The 20,000-nt window shown below is 37.7% G+C and overlaps 3 protein-coding genes across 5 annotated transcripts in view; 2 read left to right on the plus strand and 1 right to left on the minus strand.

The window, feature by feature from the left end:
- LOC138054530 (biotin--protein ligase-like) overlaps positions 1–3,493 on the plus strand; it is a 12,779-nt gene extending 9,286 nt beyond the window's left edge. The window contains exons 7-9 of the mRNA XM_068900986.1: positions 784–898; positions 1,084–1,297; positions 1,722–3,493. Coding sequence (XP_068757087.1) covers positions 784–898; positions 1,084–1,297; positions 1,722–1,893 — 501 coding nt within the window. The 3' untranslated portion in view covers positions 1,894–3,493. The remainder of the gene's footprint in view (positions 1–783; positions 899–1,083; positions 1,298–1,721) is intronic.
- LOC138054531 (metallophosphoesterase MPPED2-like) lies at positions 1,904–8,563 on the minus strand. 2 transcript variants are annotated; one of them, XM_068900988.1, is made up of 4 exons: positions 8,007–8,560; positions 4,915–5,030; positions 3,498–3,608; positions 2,973–3,306 (listed from the first exon to the last, which is right to left on the minus strand). In XM_068900988.1, exons 1-4 carry the CDS (start codon positions 8,519–8,521, stop codon positions 3,191–3,193), a joined length of 858 nt encoding a protein of 285 aa, XP_068757089.1. In that variant the 5' UTR covers positions 8,522–8,560; the 3' UTR covers positions 2,973–3,190. The 2 variants fall into 2 exon arrangements, with proteins under 2 accessions (XP_068757088.1, XP_068757089.1); XM_068900987.1 differs by having other exon boundaries at positions 1,904–3,608; positions 8,007–8,563.
- A 16-nt stretch (positions 8,564–8,579) lies between these two features.
- Positions 8,580–20,000, plus strand: part of LOC138054532 (acetylcholinesterase collagenic tail peptide-like) — an 11,541-nt gene continuing 120 nt past the window's right edge. Inside the window, exons 1-10 of one of the 2 annotated variants that reach the window (XM_068900989.1) lie at positions 8,580–8,859; positions 9,093–9,128; positions 9,257–9,292; positions 10,254–10,367; positions 11,606–11,731; positions 14,874–14,990; positions 16,249–16,284; positions 17,018–17,062; positions 17,602–17,731; positions 19,508–20,000. The exon at positions 19,508–20,000 is cut by the window's right edge and continues 120 nt beyond it. In XM_068900989.1, the coding sequence (XP_068757090.1) occupies positions 8,715–8,859; positions 9,093–9,128; positions 9,257–9,292; positions 10,254–10,367; positions 11,606–11,731; positions 14,874–14,990; positions 16,249–16,284; positions 17,018–17,062; positions 17,602–17,714 (768 nt within the window). In that variant the 5' untranslated portion in view covers positions 8,580–8,714 and the 3' untranslated portion in view covers positions 17,715–17,731; positions 19,508–20,000. The remainder of the gene's footprint in view (positions 8,860–9,092; positions 9,129–9,256; positions 9,293–10,253; positions 10,368–11,605; positions 11,732–14,873; positions 14,991–16,248; positions 16,285–17,017; positions 17,063–17,601; positions 17,732–19,507) is intronic. The other variant, XM_068900991.1, reaches the window with a different exon arrangement.

Consider the following 20,000-nt stretch of genomic DNA (forward strand, 5'->3'; position numbering starts at 1 on the left):
CACATACTGGTCGTACTGGCATACCTCAATAGCAATCCCAGTCTTATCCCATATGGTGGGGTGTGGGCCAGTTTGATTTTTCATCCAAAACATGTCTTGATTAAATATGAACTTCAAAAACATCAGTTGGTTCATCAAAGTGATATTATTATTATTATTATTATTATTATTATTATTATTATTATTATTATTATTATTATTATTATTATTACTATTATTACAACAATTTGCAGCCATCTTATCTCGGTAAGTAAAGTGTACTGGTGTGTCCAAGTAACGGAATTACTCCAAGGTCACATTAGCAGAGTAAAGTAATTAAGGAGTCTCAAACCAGTTTTAACACTTTAACCCACTGACTCCTAGAAGTGGAACTTAAAGAGATTTTACGCTGTCTAACACCATACGATTTTATTTGTCAATGGGGGTGGTTCAGGTCTTAATAAGTTAAAATTTAACGAACCGTTTCATGTGATGGCAAATGTTATGTTACTAAATGAAACACTGATAATTGCTTGACAAGGTGCACTCATTGATGTGACATAATACATGTAGGTTACCGTGGCAACAAAAAGACATCTAAAATGTCTTTAAATGCATTCTTCTCAAAACCAGCCTTCATGTCACCCATTTTTTTGGGACTGAAAAGTGATTCATATGCTACTATGAAACCCTCTGCAAAGTTATGAAAAATTCTCTAAGTCAGAGCCACCTTCAAATTTTCCAGTTGTAAAGGTGGCTATGAATCTTCTCTAGAGAATTTCTAATTAGGGATTTGTTTTCCAGGGGATTGATGTCTCCCTTAAATGGCCAAATGATCTTTATTTTGGTCATGAGGTAAAGATTGGAGGTGTCATTGTAACATCGTCTGCTGCAGGTGATACCTTAAGTGCTGTCATAGGCAAGTATTACACCTTTTGAATTACTGACTTAAAGAGTAAATCTCTGGAGAACAGTGAGTGAGTTCATAGTGTAACTTAGCTGCCACAATTTCAAGAATTCAATAGCTCTTTTATATTGGATCCATCCCCCATCCTGATCACCTTTGTTAACTTTTGTGTAACCTTGATTTAATTCTCATTGCAGGAGTGGGTGTTAATTTGGCCAACAGAGAACCCACTATTAGCATCAATGAAATTATTTCCCTGTACAACAAGGATCATCAAACATTCTTACAGCCCCTGTCTATAGAAGAAACCATGGCAAGAACAGTAAACAATATTGAGACATTGGTTAATGACTTTCAAAACAACGGAGTGGGCCCTTTCCTTGAAAAGTACTACAATCGGTGGCTTCACAGGTATGTATAATTATTTTGAGTAAACTCAAAACACACACTGCACTTGCCTGGTGTAGGGAATGCACAGAAATTCTCACATACACACTGTCAGTAACATAATCCATTATAGTTCCAAAAAGTCAGTTTAAAGTGGCTACTTCAAAATTAATACACCCTGTGTAGAGAAAAGTCAGCTTTTGCATGGGTACTCCCCACCCCCACCCTAATGGGCCTTTCCCTCATCCTCTCAGTGCATTTCAGAATGGTTCTTGTCAGTTTAGTGCTTGGGAGTGCATATGAGCTTTTATTTATATCAAAGTAAACATGACGATGATTTACTGCAGTTAAGATGGTGTAATTAAGCCTTGCAGTCCTTCTCTTTATTCTTGACTTTCAAACAATAGTTTTAAAAATTAGTATTAATTGACAGTATTTCTTTTTTCAGCAATGCGAAAGTGAAGCTCTGTGTCACTGACACTCCAGAAGATGTCACAATAACTGGACTTGATCATTTTGGTTTCTTATTGGTCGAAACAAAGTCTGGAAAGACACTGTCTGTTCAGCCAGATGGAAATAGTTTTGATATGCTAAAAAATCTTATTACTATTAAAAAATAGTGAGGAAAGTGGATAAGAGTCAGGTGCCAAATAGTAATACTTATAAAAGAGACACAGATTGAATTGATTGTAATGGGCCTAAATTTACCCAGTTGGGTTAGCCCATTGACTCCTGGGGGTTCCCCATTGACGAGTAAAATCGTCTGGCATTAGACAGAGTAAAATACTAAGTAAGGCCGGTTTAGGGATGAATGGGTTAAGGAGGAATGCTCAATGTCTTAGTTGACCTGATTTTAGACACTAAACATAATAACATTTTCTTTAAGTATAATATTGTATGTGCAAAAACCATGAAACAAATCAACATGCAATGTTTACAATATCATTGGCAGTGTTCCATCACATTTACAAGAAAGGAATTTACTACATGTAGATTATACCAGAATGATTTACTTTTGCTGCATAAAACCAACTGACATGAAAACAGTATTATCAGGGTCACTCGCCGATGTAGACACATTGCATTGCAACATTACAGACACACCTTGTGGGTGTGGCCACAAAAAGGAAAAACTGATTTCCTCAAATGTTCCCTATGTAGCCTTGAAGCTTTAAAGTGCTACTAAGGTTAAAAATCACTTCTCGTTTTTCTTCGTATTTTGAAAGTTTTTGTGCTAAATACTCGAAATGCAAGATTTTATGCAATCATTTCAAGAGAAAAACTGTTTGTTTTGAAAACAATATTATTTTTTCATTTAACTGCCAGCCATTAGTTGGTGGGGTTCCGACCGATAAGCCCTCAGAGAGCTGGATCGATGAGAAAGTGAAGTCATTTACTCACTAGCTTAAAAATACAGTGTGTGAATGTGACTTTCGTTAGTAAACACAAATTTGACAATCTGAAAGCCAAAAACTCTTCTACTAATATGCTTCATTTTTAAGCTAGTGAGTAAATGGCCTCACTTTCTTGTCGATTCAAATCTCTGAAAGCTTGTTGGTCGGAAGTGCAAAAAGTAATGGCAGGGCAATAAATTGAAAAATTTCGCCTGTTGAGCATTCAACGCAAGTACTTTTGAAATGGGTATTAAAAGAAAAACTGATTTTTTTCTGGTGACGGTAGTGCCACTTTAAGAGAGTGATTGTTATTAATTTTGAGGATAAAACAGAAAAAAAAACCACACTAATATGGCAAGATTGCTTTGAACTGATTTGTGCAATAAACCCTATAGCCTGATGTGGAAGCTGTGAGTCATTCTCTCTTTGACATAAATTTACACCCACATGAACAAGGTATCGCACTGCAACAATTTTGAAACAATTCGAGGAATGATTTGATTAGTTTATTTGAAGTTTGTCCTCAAGTTGTATTATTTGGAAGGTCAAAGACTATTGGTGGATGGAAGGGCCTGTACTGAACAGTAAGAGATGAGGCATTGACAAATGTTGTTATTCCATCTGTTGTTATGCCATACCCTGAAAAAGATAATGTCAAAGTGTGGAGTAAACTAAAATTTAACAAGCAATACTTGTACATGTAATAGAAACAAGTTGCTCAATACAGCCAGCTTTTTTTGTGAATGTAGAGAAACAAGTCTTGACAATGTTAAGGTAAAGGAGTATCTTAACCTGTTTTTTATGAAATAAAATTTTCCTGTGGAAATTACCTTCATGTATGTGTCCAAAAATGTGGTACTTTGGCTTGACACGGGATTGCACAGTGTGCAAGAGATTTAGGCATCCAGCTCTTTCATTGGATACTGTGTGATCTCCGTGACCTATAAAACAGGTGCAACAAAAATTAGCTCTTGCAAGGCAACTGGTTACAAATTACTTTTATCCAGGCTTGACCTTGTCTACTGTCTGTTTTTTTTTTGTGACTGTAGAATAATAAAGAGTAATCTATTATTTTGTTAACCATTCATCCAATACATAATTGCTGTAAGTAGAGTCTTTTTCAATGAAGAACCTTAAATTTCCATGGGGTTTTAAAGCTGCAGAATACAAGCAACATTTTAGCCAAACTTGTTGTGCAACATTGATGCCGGGGGAAGGATTGGATTTGGATCTCCAGGATCATCCATGCATGCCCTTGGAACACATCAAGCTTGACTTATAAAAACCTTCAAACAAGGGAGAGAGCATTGGAAGAGCTAGCAGAAAAATATACTTTGAAAAAACTTACTTCACACTCCAGACGTCAACTAATAAAGAAGAGAGCCACACACTTTTTGGCTGCAGACAGCAACAACCAATCAGTAGCAGAATTATTTACATTAGCGAAAATTTGCAACAATCATTTTTGTTGCGTGACAATTTAGTTTAAGGAAGGAAGTGGTAGGACGTGCAACATCGCTCTTCAACTTGCATGGCATCAATGTTGCATGACATGTTTGGCAAAAATGTTGCTTATAGGTATTTCCTATATTTTCCATATAGGTAGGTATTTCCAATATTGCCAACAGATCTATTTTTTATTAATTTTTGCCGAATGTCCAAATTTAAAATAAATTGGATAGTTTTTGCTCGTCAGGAATAGGCTTGGATAAATTCTACTGGCAGAATTTCGAGCAGAATAAGCCATTTTTGAGGCGAGCATTCTGCTGGATTTTCAAGCAGAATAAGGGAAAATCAGTGGTACTAATGATATGCATGACAGTTGCGAGAAAAATTTAAAACTAAATAAGAAAACAAATGGAAAATACCTTTTGTTTGATTTGATTATTTGCCCTAAAGTAAGATGAATTACAATAATGCTATGCATAATGAATACCTAATTAGTTTTTTAGAGCTTAGGCCCAGGCTCCCTTCTATTTTGTAAAAATAAATATGGCCCAAAGGGTCGAACATTTTTTCTGATACCAAGCAGAATTCAAGCAGAATAAGGGTGTATGAGTAGAATTTTGACACCGGAAGTGAACATTCGCTCACCAGGACAGTGGCTTCTGCAGATTTCAAAACTAATCATCTCTAACAGTGAGAATTGCTCTCATCCAATTATTTACAAATTGGACAGCATGTCGTCCTGTTATTACATATACTAAGTATCCTCACTGGTAATTGTAAAAAATTCCTACTTCTCACCCAGAGGTGGGCCATGTGTGACTAGAATGTCAATTCCCTGCGGAATTTTGTTCCACATTTCTTGTATGGAATCACCACGTGCCTTCATGAATGACCAGTTGAAAAACTCTGGTGTCCTGAAATGGAAATGAGAATAAAGACCTGTAATAAAGTTTAACCCTGACTGATACCAAGTGAAGTGAGATAGAGCATACTGGTCGTCAATATTTTGAATGTCTGAAAATCACTGCTTTGGGTTGGTAGAGCATTAAAATGCATTGTATTTTCTCCATTTTCTTTCATTACTTCTGAAATACACAACAAACTGCCTACTCCAAAATTTTCTGACAAACTTTCATGCCAAAGTGCTATCTCTTTATCTATTTCTTTGTTTCACTTCTCCAATGCTGCACCACAGTTTTCTTTAGGAAACTAAACCCCCTTCTCCTTGACGCTACACTAACGTAAGTCTTTTTTAAGGCAGCTACAGTTCCTTGATAGATTGGACCACAAAACCATTAAATTGTGTGTGCAGAGAGTTTTGGTCACATGGTTGCAAGTCAAGGATAGACCAATTTCAGTATAATCAGTCCTAAACAATAGGCATCATCTCGAGGCTATGGGGAATAAAATCATAGGATTTGTATGAGTTTATTTCCCTAAGCCTTGAGATGATACCTTTTGTTCAGGACTGAATTTTAGTATATCAGAATTGGTGTATTAGATATGCACAAGAATTTCAGAGCTGAAAAATTGGTGTTAAAGAGCTACTGTGATCAAAAAATCACTTCTTTTTTGCCCAACTGGCAAAATTTTGAGCTTTGATTTTTATCCAAAGGCTTTTTACTTGAGTTTGAATTATTGATTTCAAGTTCTGCCATTACCCACGTCAAAAACTGACCGATTGGACCTCAGAGGGTTGGATCTAGAGTAAAGTGACATCATTTACTCACTAGCTTAAAATTGCAGAATGTAACTGCAGCTTATATGACTTTAAAAGTCTGAAAGCCCAAAACTCCTGTGCTGGATATTAATTCAGCAGCATACACATGCATTGCATTCCAAAAAGTCTTTGACGTTATTTCTCCTAGATCCAGCTCTCTCAAGATTCTAAAGCTAGTAATGGCAGACCATTTAACAGGAAAATTCAAGTTAAATAAACAGGTGTCTTTTTTAAATCAAGGCTTCGCACTTGATTCACTTAGTGTTTAGTTAACATAGTTTTGAAATAAAAAAAAAACAAGAATTGATTTTTTTTGGTCATAGTAGCACTTTAAACAGGCAACCTAAAACAGGCAGCTTCTTCAGGTACAAGGGCAGAAATTACGTAAAACAAAAGAAACAAAAGACAGAGCACAAAACAACTCCAAATAAAGACTAATCCTGAATTACCCAAAACACAATGCTTTCCGGTACCTGCAGAAAGACCCCTAAAACATGAGGTATTGTGGCTGATCGGACGTACACAAAACAAGGACCCCAGGGCCATGGACCACCACTGTGGACCCCTTCATGGACCTGGTCCATGGACTACCCCTGTGGACTGCCCCTTATTTTGAAAAGCTACAAGCAGAAAAATCTTTAGACAAGAAAAAGAAGTCATCCTGGCACTTATCTGGACAATTTAAGCAATAATTATTGTCTCTTACAGAGACATGAAAAATTCAGGAGGCCTCAATGGGATTTGAACCCATGACCTCTACGATGCCGGTGCAATGCTCTACCAAGTGAACTATGAAACCACTCATTTGAGAGCAAGTCATGTTTTGCATACGTCGTCCTCTTGGGGCCTTAGCATGCCTTTTTGGCCTGGCCTGTCTTATGCCACCTTGGTAGGTCTGGACTCAGCTGACCGGTTGGCTCGGTTGAGCATTGGACTACTGTGTGGGAGGTCGCTGGTTGATATCAAAACCCTGGCTGGACCAACACTCATGGTCTTTAAATAACTGAGGAGAAAATGCTGCCTTTATAATGACATCAGCAAATGGTTAGACTATCTAGTCTTATCAGATAAGGATGATAAACCGTAGGTTCCTGCAATGGCCGAAGAAATATTTCATCATTTGTTTTTTTCTCAATTAAGGGCTTGCGCGCTTTGTGTGTAGGCGAGGATTGCGTGTACATATCATGCGAGCAAGTACCATGTAGGATGTAGGTATATGTGCAAAAGCAGTCTGGCAAAGTTCCCCGCAAAGTGTTGTTCATTGAGCCTGAAAAGCCCCTAGGGGAGTGCTCAACTACATATTAGGTGGTATAGGTGTCTAAAAGAGACAATTGCTTAAATCAGTAGCCCAATGCCTAGGAGCAACGTTTTCACAGACTGCAATTTATTGACGTCATTGCGTCACCTAACGGGAAATGTTGTTGTTTCTAGCTGAAAAGGTAGTCTAAAAGTAGATTGGTCCGCAAAACTGCCTTGGCATAGGCTTAATATGGAAGCTGTTCACACCTAGTCCAGATAAGTGCGACAATCACTTCTTTCTTTCGTCTAAAAATTTTTTTGCTTGTAACTTTACAAAAGGGTAAGGGGTGGTCCACTGGGGTAGTCCCTAGACCTAGGGCCTATGTTTTGTACATGTCCTGGCTGATCTTTCATACACCGGATCCGAAATAATTAATGTCCATAAAACAAAAGAGCAAAGCGAACATAACAAGACTTAATTAACAAGGCCTAATCGGAATGACAATGTTTCTTTTGTCCTCCGCCATTTAGTCCGGTATATGAAAGTCAACCGGCATTGTGGACAAATTTCGATGAACCCTAACCCCGGGGGGGGGTACTCGATGTATCCTTGGTTGGGGAGGTGCGACGCGGCCCCTCATACCCTGACCCTGTTTAAGACAAATATCGCTGATTTTCGTACCCATTTTAAGACAGAATTCCGATTTTTGATACCCTGTTTAAGACATTTAACCCAGTTTTAAACATTTAACCCAGTTTTAAACAAAAATTGATAAATCGATACCCTGATTAAGACAAATAATGATAAATTCGATACCCTGTTCAAGACAAAAATCCCGAAAAACATACCCTGGCTGGCCGCACGTCCCCATTAAGCCCTTATGAGGGAGTACCCCCCCCCCCGGGACCCTAACCCCTCTTGATCTCGTACCACGGAGAGCCAAAAATTCGAAATCCCAGTACGTTTACTTCCTCGTCTTCTAAATAAATACAATTGGTGAGTTGCTTCTGAATTTCTTTGGGATCTTCTCTTTGGCACGAAAAATAGCTCCAAAGTGAGTCGTAACTTTCCAGGTCAAACGAAATGTCGTGGTTGCCAGCGATCACAACTTTGTGTGGATGACTCAAAGTACTTAAAAATTTGTTGAAATGAACCACTTGATCCCGTGTTCCACAGTTTGTAAAGTCTCCTGCATGAATTAAAACATCCCCATCAGGTATGGGGTGCTCAAGTCTGTCCGTCCTGTTATGCGTATCAGAAATGCACACGAATCTGGTGTGACCAGCCGGCTTTGCATTGCTATAATCAGTCGGTTGGAGTCTTTTCACAGTCTGTGAGGACTGAATTAATTTCCATGCCGTAGTTGGTTCGTTGACGTGGTTTTGTAGAACATTTTCCACGCTGCAAGTTCCCAACGTTTTCATCTTCGAGAATAGCTTGTCCATCTCGAATCTATCAGGCGTCAATGAAAGATCCTTGGTCCCAGACCTCAGATCACTTGTAAGGTGTTAGTCCATGTGGTGGCCTTTGTGCGTGTAATAATAAAACCGTTTTGCATGAAACATTCTGTCAGTCTTTAATATTAGCCACTTGTTGCTGCCACAAGTCGTGACATTAAGTGTTTTGTTTTTTGATATTATGCCGGGTAAAAAAGCATCAAAAGAGGTCCGTACGAGCGGCACAGGCGCAGGGATTTCAGCATTCCAGTTACTCATATTTTTAATAGCAACTACCTCTATAGCAATGAATTTCGCTATGCTCTATGGCTTTATTCCAATAAAAGGTAAATTTCATTTTTTTTGGCTGATATTTTAGGGTGGAAATGTTTATAATCTTAAAGCTTACAAGCAATTTAAGTTAATCCTGCCCATAAAATTAGCTTAATTTAAGGAGGATGGCTTAATTTGAGGATGGCTCAAAAGCTCACAAAAAACGTAGCGCTAAGGGTGGATGCCTGGAATTTGTATGTTGAAGCTCTCCATTTGCTTTCTTGTTTTATTGATCCGTATTTTTTAGGGTGCCAAGGACCTCCGGGAAAAGCGGGAGAAAGAGGTAGTAAGATCGTCTCAGATCAAATATTTATGCTGCACTTATAAGCTTGCTGTTCAGTCAGATATTATTTGTTTAAAACAGCATTTTAAGGTATCCTTAATTATCTCGAGAATTTTCTTTAATTTTAGGCCCTGCTGGTCCTCAAGGGGAAAGGGGAACGGATGGTAAGCATGTTTCATTTGATATATATCCTGTTTCGTGACTTGTCACGTTGCTGATGTGAAAAACGAATGTGCAAGACACTGTCTATGACCATGGATAGTGGAAGACTTTACTATCCATGCTATGACGCTTACGATAGGACTACGTGTCAGCATATGAAGCTTAAAATAAAAAAGATAATTGGTATGACCAAAAGATGGTTTCCACTATTGAAACGAAAGCTTTAATGCAAAATTTTTTTTCCACATATGTCACGCAATTTATATCTGGCGACGTGGAAGTGTCAGCATGCTTTTCGTCGATAAATTAGATTAGCTTTAATAGAACTACTTATAAGTAAAGTTTTCTTAAAACAATTTGAAGTAAAAAGTAACGGTAAAAAGATGTGACTTTTCGACCAGACTTCCGTCATTATCAAGCTTAAAGCAAAGATAATTTTTTTTCCATAAGTATAAATATAAAACAAAGAAGTAAAAGTATGTAAAGTATGAAAATGTAAAAAAAGGGGTGTTAAAAAAGATGCAAGAATAACATAATTAGAAATGGTTAAAAAACGTTTGCACAAATTGAGTCTGACTGTACATTGGTCAACCAGTTTAATTTAAAATAATAAATGACTGATTTTTGAAATAAAGCAACGCTCGCAATTGCTTGTTAAATAGAAGTAAATATAAATAACTGAGGCCTTTCAATTGACGCATGGTTTGTTTTGAAAAACTATGCTAATTATAAAACACAAGCATGCGAATGAAAAAAAGGGAATTTAATTTTCCATTAGCCCTGTAAAAGGAAACAATCATTCCCTTAAAAAACTGATATTTTTAACAAGCAAAATAAATTATTAGCTTACCTAACTAAATGTTGTTTAACAAAAACGATTTAAATTGAAACCCCGGCAGGTACAAAACACAGGTCACCTGTGACCTGTGTTTTGTACCTGCCAAATGAAACCTGTCGTATTAGGTTCTCCAGGCAATGTTGGTGAAAAAGGTGACAAAGGAGATCAGGGCCAAAAAGGAGACCTGGGTACTGGTGTCCCTGGAAAACAAGGACCTCAGGGGAATACAGGGTTGCAAGGTAGTTGGCATGTCAGAGAGAATAATGTGATCTGGATCAGGAAACCAGAAGGCCATCTTCTGATGGTTGATTCAAAAATTTTATTAGAAAAACATTAATTTTTAGACATTGTTGTTGTGTTAATTCATTGTATTGCTCAGTCACAGAGTTGCATGGATCATGGCAAGCAGACTCTGTATTTACCCAGATGCCTAATTGCTCTGGTGACATTGTTCTTGTTGTTGATATTATCCCCCATTTTTGCTCGGATCGTGTTTCTGTTACGTTGTGACACTCTGTTCACTGGCGTATAGTTATAAATCAGCAGTAACACAGATTAAGGGTCAAAAACTACTTTTAAGCTAATACACTTTTTGTGCAGAGTGATAAATATAAACTGGCTCAATTTTCATTAAAAAATGAAGGAAGAGGGCTCACTTGGGCTTAGTTTTACTGAAATCCCAGTTGATACTTTGTGCTTAAATATCCAGTTTCATTTATCTTGTAAAATAGAGAGATATTTTACACTGTGACCTTAGACTGTGAGCAATTCTCTTCTTCTCCTAGACTAAGAGTGTATTACTATGAGCATGACCCATGCCACACAAGCTGGTAGCCTGGACCCAAGATTTATCCTCCCTCTCCCCAATCCCTTCTCGGTTTTACCCAAAATTTGCATAATGTTTTTATTGCCACCCGTACATTGGATATGAGGAAGAAAGGATGACTGCTCGTAGTCTACTGTGACCTACAAAAGGGGTTGGTTGTAGAGCATTCAGGTAGTGGGGGTGCTGTTTTTGATCATTTTACATTTTCTTGAAGAGTAAGGCTTTTGCCTAATAGGAGCCCGGTAGCCTGGGGCTCCCAAAGAATAGCTCTGGGTGCCTTAATTTTTCACAGCAACACCTTTCACCTCATATGTTGGGCTCCTAAGTTCTCAGCGTTTAGCTCTGAGGGCCCCTTTAAAATTTTCTTAGGCAGCAGCCCTGAAGAGGCTGATCTGCCTACCTTAAAATAATATTATACCTTGGATGTGAAAGTCATCAACCTTGTTGCTTACGGTAACCATGCAAAATTGCCTCAGTTTATGCTCAGTGGCCTGCTATTTTCAGCAGCTGCAGTGAACCAACTTCTTTTCAAAAACTTTAAAATTACCACATTGGTACATGATGGTTTCTTTTAAAACATTTGGACATTAATTATTATGCTATTACAAAATGACCCTTTTTTGTCGTGTTGTTTAATTTTGTACACTTCAGGTGAACCAGGCAATACAGGTGAAAAGGGTTCCCCTGGGGCTCCCGGAGTAAAAGGAGATACAGGAAACCCAGGAAAACAGGGCCTCCAGGGTGTAAAGGGTGATTCAGGGGATCAAGGGGTACAAGGTACTGCTAATAAGAACAATACTAACAATAACAACATCGGCAGGTACAAAACACAGGTCACAAGTCACAGGTCATTGTTTTACCAATTCAAAAAGAATCCTACACATTCATTAAAGCTAACCTTAAGCCTAATTAGGCCTAATGTTAATAGCATTGGTAAATGGTTAGGGTCGTTTCTGTGTCGGGAAAACAATGACCTGTGACTTGTGACCTGTGTTTTGTACCTGCCCTAACAACTATTATCTATCACTAAATTGTGCGAGTCAGAAAACCCGTGAACATTTTTATTTCATTCTGACAGGTCAATTGTGTATTGACCAATCACAATCAAGTTCAGCGAACCACAAACTAATTACCATTGCTTCTTGCTTGCTTCCCACACATGATTGAAATTACAGAAATAGATTCACGCAAATGGCTGGAAGACTCTTTTCCTCATCCCGATTGTTAGCAATAATGCCATCGAACCTGAATGCAGTGTTTCCTTGTTTGAAGAAAGAAGTAATATATTTACATGAAGAATTATGAGAAGATATCATGACTCGTTCCAAACCTTATTACTGCCCCTTTAATGTAAACTGTTTTTTTTTTCTGTCAGTCTCTCTGTTCTGCAGCACTAATTCATTCACAGTCTAGAATGATAAAAATTACTTTTTGTTCCTTCTCATTCCGGTCCACGCCAATCAGCTTGATTCTGGTGACCTTCTGGTTTATTCTGCCTTATTCTGTTTTCATTCTGCCTTGTTCCGGCATATTCTGATCTATTCCAGTTGTGTGTCATTCCGCCTCATTCTGGTGTCATTCCAGCTCGTTTCGCTATATTCCGGTACCATTCTTGTTCATTCCGTCTCATCCCGGTGTCATTCCACCTCATTCCGCCATATTCCGGTTTATTCCGGTATATTCTGTTCCGTTCCGTTCCTGTGTTTAGTAACGCCCAGACTACGAGGAGTCCCTCATTTGGCACTTAATTACAATGTAGTTAAGCATGAGGAGAAGACAAGCACAAGAAAAAATGTCTGCAAGAAATCTGGATTTGAGGAGGAGTGAGTGAAAAGAGGGACAACTGACTAAGTCAGGGAGTTTGACTTACACATTGTGCTCACAACGCAAAAATATGAGTGGGTAATCCTGGTGCTTTGACAGATGCACCTCATGCTTGACATTTGGTTTTAGAATTATTTTTGTCAGGGGTACTGTGCAAGGGAACGAGCAAGAAAAACATTCCTGCCTTTCACCAAGATATCAGTAATTTGGCAGCACTTCGATCATTTTGCGAGCAAGGTTACACTAGGGTGGAAAACTTTTGGTTCCATTCAGTAGATTTTACAAGTGCAAAACTGAGGATGCATGAAATGTCAGAAGATATTACTCCTCAAATATCTCATCAGTTGAACAGCGTAAATTTCTGAATTTTTAGTGGCACATTTGGCACACACTCAGTTAACAAAAATTGCTAACATAATTTATAATCATGAAATGTAACTGATATGAATTTCAAATACAGGATATATGTTTAGAAGCTAATTTAAATTTTTTCAATGTTAAGTAAATAAATTAATTTAAATTTTTCTTGTAATCTATATCAGCTATTTAGAAAGTGATAATTTATTTAAAAAATTTAATATTACAAAATTTATTAATATATAAAACGTACTGTTCCTGGAATGTAATGAATTGTTTCAACTTGTTGTATTTATCATTGAAATTAGTCTATTTCAGTTTTCAGTAAATAGCTGCATCCCTTTAAAATGGTATGATATGTAAAGAATTTGGACTTGTTTCTCCTTTGCTGAGTGTGAGTGAATGTAAAAAATAACTCTTTGTGCATGGTATGATTGGCTTTTTTCCCCTCCTTTCCCTAAAATATAGCCCAGTTCACTTCATGGTCACCTTTCTTGTCCAATTATTACCCGTACATGTTTGTAACATCCTTTTTTTCACATCCAAGTCACAGTAGCAGCATTTACATGTACTGTACGTATGAATGGAGTATATATGAAGAGTGTCTCGAAAATGAAGGCCTTAAGACCCTAATACCCTGAAAACTGAAAAAAAGTAACCCAAAACCCTCAATTTGGCTAACTCTCGACCTAAAGTTGCTTTTTAGGCCTAGAGTGTTGTCATATAGGGCCAATACATACATCTGACGGGAAACGAAGATGCCCGGCCACACATGGAGCGTGGTTACTCAGTTAAATATGGCAGATCACCCAGCTTTCACTTGGAAACAAATTGTAGCAAACGAAGGACTTGAACTTTGCTTGACGTAACTCAATTAAAAAACCAACTTTATGCCTAGTGTTAGCCAAATTCAGGGTTTGGACTACTTTTTTCGAGTTTTTGGGGTCTTAAGGGCCTAAGGGTCTTAGTTTTCAAGACATCCATGTATGGAAGATCCTCTATGGGTTTATTACAAACTCACAAAATGATCAGTTCCCAATTGTATGGCTGCATAATTCAATTAGTTGAACACTGCTCCAGTATGGCCAATGTCATGGCTTCAAATTCTATTCAAGCATGAAATCTTTATGCTTTGCTTTCATTACTACGTAATCAAGGTTTGGTATTATGATGATCTTTAATCTTAACATACGGTGTTGTAGAGAACCATGAACTAAATTAGGGACTGAAGGTGTTTTTAATTTGTTACTTTGACTGGTCTGTTTGTTGGAACTGCTGAAATTACAAAATACAAAGCTCTTGATTCAAACTAAAGAAAGAGCAACTACAGAAGAAAGCAATGTGAACAAGTGATCAGAAACAAATGACTTGCATATTTTGTTGGGCATCTTCAGGCCTCTTGCACAACACTGAGAAGATAAAAAAGGCAAACAAACTTTCTAGCATCTCTTTGATCACAACATACAAGCTGCGAAGAGCATGTGGTGCCAAGATCATGAGGCCCAAATGAGAGGGGGGTTACCTTGTCCCTAACATACAGTACCTGTACATTATGACTAAAACCCGACGGTTAGTGTTTTTTTTAAATTTCAATAATTTCTGATCATTATTCAGCTTGGCAACCTTGACATGATTATACAGCATATTAGCTAGTAAATTCTAGAAATACCATATCTGAGGTTGGAAATTTGCTTAAAAGAGATACAGCATTTTTGGTGCATCTCTGAATTTGTTTTAGGCACACCAGGGTCAAATGGTGAAATGGGTCCTCAAGGACTCCCAGGAGAAAAAGGGAGCACAGGTGTCCCTGGACATCAAGGACAACCGGGTGAAAAAGGTCCCAAAGGTGACCAGGGTAAGAAGGAGTGACACCTATATAATTATTGTACCCTATGTTCATGCTTTTAAATTAATTTAAATTGCCATTTCATTTTAAAGTCAGTGAGAAATTTATAGGTCTTTGGCAGACCAGTTTCCCTAATTGAAGTGCGGAAGAAACACACAGTTAAAAATTGAGATGCTGTAACGTTGTAATATTGTTAAAAATATTGATGGCGCAAGTGCAAAAGTAAAAAAAAAAACAGGTTTGACGAGTCAAAACTGGACTGACTCTTCCATTTCTTTTGATCAGTGGCAAATCAAGAAAGTCGAGGTGGCTGGCAGAGTCTCTTTCTCTCTTCCTGATTTTTCTGGGAAGATTGAAGGAGACTGCTCACAGTCTACATAATTGGACCCTACATGCAAAGTAATTTTCTGATTTTTGTGGCTAGTTGTTTAGTTAAAAAAAAAACTTTGTCCTCTTGGGTATGACAATAAGTAGAACTGATTCATCATTAAGCACATAAATTATGCCCCTTTTATCTCCTATCCTCCTCTTTCTTTACTTTCCTTTGTAAATTAAGGTGGCTGAACATAGTGTCCGCATGTGCTCTTGCTAACCCAATGCGGCGCACGCCCAAGGATTGCAAAACATATTCATGGCTTCAATACAGATATCATTTTATTTGCTCAATGCTTCTGCTAACAGCACTATTTTTTCTCATAATTGAACACAGTGTTTTGATGGTTTTAGTGTATTATGAGAAATGTATGTTAAAAAAGGTAACGATGCGAAGAACTCCGCAATTTGCAGATTTTTCTTTGTTATCGAAAGCACCCAGTTAAATGCAGCACATGCGTAGTAAGTTGTAAAAAAATTAAAATTTAACGAAATTTAACGAAATTTGACGCAAAACTACTTTAGGAAATAAGTAGCTGGAATATTGAGAAAAATTTGAATTTTAACAGAGGAAATTCTAGATAGTCCAGTGAACCTTCAACAAAGGATGATTAAAGATCTCTCTGTCAAATCATTGCATGCAAACTATAAAGAAAATCTAACAACCAGATTCTCTGAAAATAAACAAAACCAATTTTAGAGGCGTGTTTATACAATGTATTTATGCGTGTTGCCATGGTAATGGCATATACGTCAGCTTAACTATCAAAAAACTTGCAACTTGGTTTCTACCATTTTTGGCAACCAAAAGATCAAGGGTTTTAGAGAAAATGGTAAATGAAACTTAGGTGCAGTATGAAAAACTGTGTTCAGCCACCTTGAATATTGATTTTAGGTACACAAGGTCCAGCAGGTCCCCAGGGGCAGAAAGGTAAGTGAATTGCTCATCTGAGCCTTCATGCATTTGTAGATATGACAAAAAAGTTATGTCTGACTCAATTCTTTTGTTTTGGCATCATCAACATTATTTTTAAGGTGTATGAAATAAAAAATAACTGGTTCTTATTTGACAGAACCCTCAAAGTAAAAAATAGTGGTATTATTCCTTTTTTGAAATGTCTCCTTCTGATGACTTCTTGAGTCGTTTCTTAGGAAGAGAAATCATAAAAGCAACAACACCGGAATTTCTTATGACCTTGGAATGGTTATCTTCAAACTCGCCACCAGTAAAGTACATCCTGCAAGACATAAAAAGGAACTAAATATGCTGTTGTTATTTCAACATGTTTGCCTCCAGATCTAGATGCTGTAGATCTGACCCTAACTTTTTTTCTAAAACCAAAAACCATTTTCTTCTAGAATCGTTGACCTGAACTGGCACAACATAGGCTCTATTAGTCATAGCATTGTTTATATAAGTAGGACAGAAAGGAGCTGGAGCATTGTTTATATAAGTAGGACAGAAAGGAGCTGGAGCTGAGAGTGTTGCCATGGCTACATAATAAAGTATGAATGTGTTTCTTCCTTGAAGATTATACTTTGTGTTGAGTTTGAAAAGCATTGCTCCATTATTATCAGATACTCTTTCAAAAGGCCTTCAAAATAAGCACACCAATCATGATGAATTTTTCTTCCTTACTTATTGAACAAGTATTCTTTACCAGGTGAACTGGGGCCCCAGGGAGAACAAGGACCACAAGGAACCAGAGGTACAGTGTATGTGCATCGTAAATACTTAAAACACACGTAGTTTCATGATGATTATATGCTATGTAGCAGCTAGCAGAACAGGCTTATAGGAGAGGAAATATGGTGCATGAAAGGGGCCTTTAACCCCCGACCAGCACTAAGTTACTGATGAACAAATTAATAAGTGTGCAAACAGGTGTCTGTACTAAAAACCAAGTTTATGACAATTGAACTCTGTATTAAGATCTCCTTTAAGTAAAATACTAATCCCACTGGCAGCTGCGGTACCAACAGGAAGTTTTAAGTGTGTCCTCTTTTTCAAAGGTTCTTCAATTTTCTCAAATATATATTTGTTGCAAATTATACTATTGAGAATGGAAAGTACAAGACAAGAGTAATACCTTTAACTTACACCCTTAAGATGAGATTGAGATTCAATGTTCAAGAAAATTAAGACAATAAATTAATGTTATTGTGATACGGTGAAAGTAAGTTGGGGAACGTGGATAAAGGTTTGCACAGGGTCTACATTGTAAATCATTTTGGGGATGCCATTTAGGTATGGAAGGAGCTGCAGGCCCCAAGGGAGAACAAGGTGTCCAAGGAGAACAGGGAGCTCAAGGGCCACCTGGAAAAGGTAGTGGGCCATCAAAGCAACCAGGAGATCAATGAAGCCTTACAAATTATCTGTAAGTAATCTGGTAGAAGGCAGTGGCAAATGTTGCTTAATGCTGAGGAATTGAATCAGTGGACTGCACCCACACGCATAATTTTCATTGCGTATAGGCCAGAAGTGACTTTTTAAATTCGTGAAATTACTGTTCAAACAGGAGCGCTTTCCATAAGGAAAACATTGGAAGAGATTATTGTATGAATTTCACGTTTTAACATCTCCATAACGCCATTCCAGCACGTCTGTTAGTGTGGGTTATCACGTTTGACTGCCTTAAAGAGATGCGTTTTGTTCACAAGCTGAAACCAAGTATACGGTATAAAGTGATTTTGTACATGCAGGAGTGCATGTTTGGTATTATGGCATAGCTTTTCAGTTGTTGCACATTGATTCATTTATAGGCCTTATGGAAGATTCTCGGAATTACGGTGGTAATCGAAAAGCTATGCTATTATACCAAACATGCACTTCTGCATGTACAAAATCACTTTACACATTTATAGTTGGTTTCAGCTTATGAACAAAGCGCATCTCTTTAGGGCAGTCAAACGTGATAACCCACTCTAACAGACGTTCTGGAATGGCGTTATGGAGTTCCATGGAGGAATTACGGTGGTTTCGCCCCATAGCATAAAGTTAGCCCCGTTGACGTTCGTGACTCTCGGAAGAGAAGGGAAATAGTTGAAGTGGAAATACGTGGGGCGAACTCGATTTATGAAGAGGGCTAACTCGAGGGGACTAACGCGCAACGGAGCGAAACCACTGAGTTCCTTATGGAACACAGAAAAGTCGACTTAAAATTGTGGGTAATTTTTTGCAGTAAAAAGGTCCTAGTACTTGCAAGTGACGTGATCGCGATACAGCAAAAAAGAAGGGCCCACGTAATTTTTTTGTATCAGTTCTTCAGGTTGTTGCCTAGTTTGCCTCGGCTTTAATTTGTTCCCACAAACTTTTGAAATTCTTTGCAGAATTGACACATTCTTTGTTGCTTGAACATGGCTGTTATCAATACACCGAAACGGTTTCCTCCGGGTAGAATAACAGATTAATTGATAATTTTTCAGTGATGGGTTTAGACGAAAGGTTGAGGTGAACCTCGCACTTATCAGGACAATTCAAGCAATTGTAGATGCTCTCTTAGTTAAAGATACCTGAAAAATTCAACGGGATTCAAACCCAGGACCTCTGCGATGCAGTTGCAATGCTCTACCAACTGAGCTATGGAGCCACTCAGTCGAGAGCATGCGCAGTTCAATTTGTTGGGCTCATGTGTGACAGTGAAAGGACCCGATGATTAAATTAAGGGTGCGTTCGATTGACTGTATTCCGGAATAGGAATATATGGAATACAAGTTGGAAATCCTTCGTTTTTGCGGAGATTCACATTAAAATTGTCAAACATTTTCTAAAATGCTATTTTAAACATATTTTTATCATCCTTGCAGCTTCAAAACATGCCAAACATACCGTTTTAATCATCACTCCACGTATTGTTATTCCGGAATAGGGTCAATCGAACGCGCTGTAAGTGAGTGTATTTTAAGTGCGGATTATAGACTGAAGGGTGAAGTGGTCAAATAAGTGCGAAGATCACTTCAAACCCTTTCGTCTATAAACTGCACTTCAATTACATACATTTACAGTAGTTCAATTCAAGCTTTGCGAGGGAAAGCAGTGGTCGTCAATCCTCCATCAAGCAGTTCCCAAAGTAGCCGCCAACATGTAAGTGCGGAAACGTCGTTGTGCGCCGCATCCTAACAAGAAACTTGCATGTTTTTTTTGTTCTTTTCAGAATGAATTTTGGGCCTGGATTTCTGGCAATATAGCAATGAAATAACTGTAATTTCCCCTTACGCCTGCTGTAACTTTCTTAACTGAGAAGACTGAATTTTTTTTTTTTTTACATGCACAAAAGATGAAGCCCAGTTTTGTTGAACTTTTTTGTTACTGTGCGTTAAAGGAATTTTTGTGTGATTTTATTTTTATGGTTAAGACTTAAAAAATGCAATTTTACCTATTTTAGGATTGAAGTATTCGGTGGTCGCTTTCTGATGCAGAACAAATTGTCTGCAGGTCAACGTGTTATTTAGGAACGCTTTACTGGGGAAGAATTTTTTAACAGATTCTGAAAGACTGTAAGTAGTTTCTGTATGCATAAGAAATAAGGGGCAGTATTTTCCTGAAATATTTTTCGAATTGTGAATTGTTTTGTGAGAGTACTTAGAAAGGGTAGATTAGACCGTTTTTATTGTAATGCTATTCGCTCTTAAAGGAATTCGTTTAGT

This window comes from Montipora capricornis, chromosome 6, assembly GCF_036669925.1.
Source record: "Montipora capricornis isolate CH-2021 chromosome 6, ASM3666992v2, whole genome shotgun sequence".
NCBI classification, from domain to species: Eukaryota; Metazoa; Cnidaria; class Anthozoa; order Scleractinia; family Acroporidae; genus Montipora; species Montipora capricornis.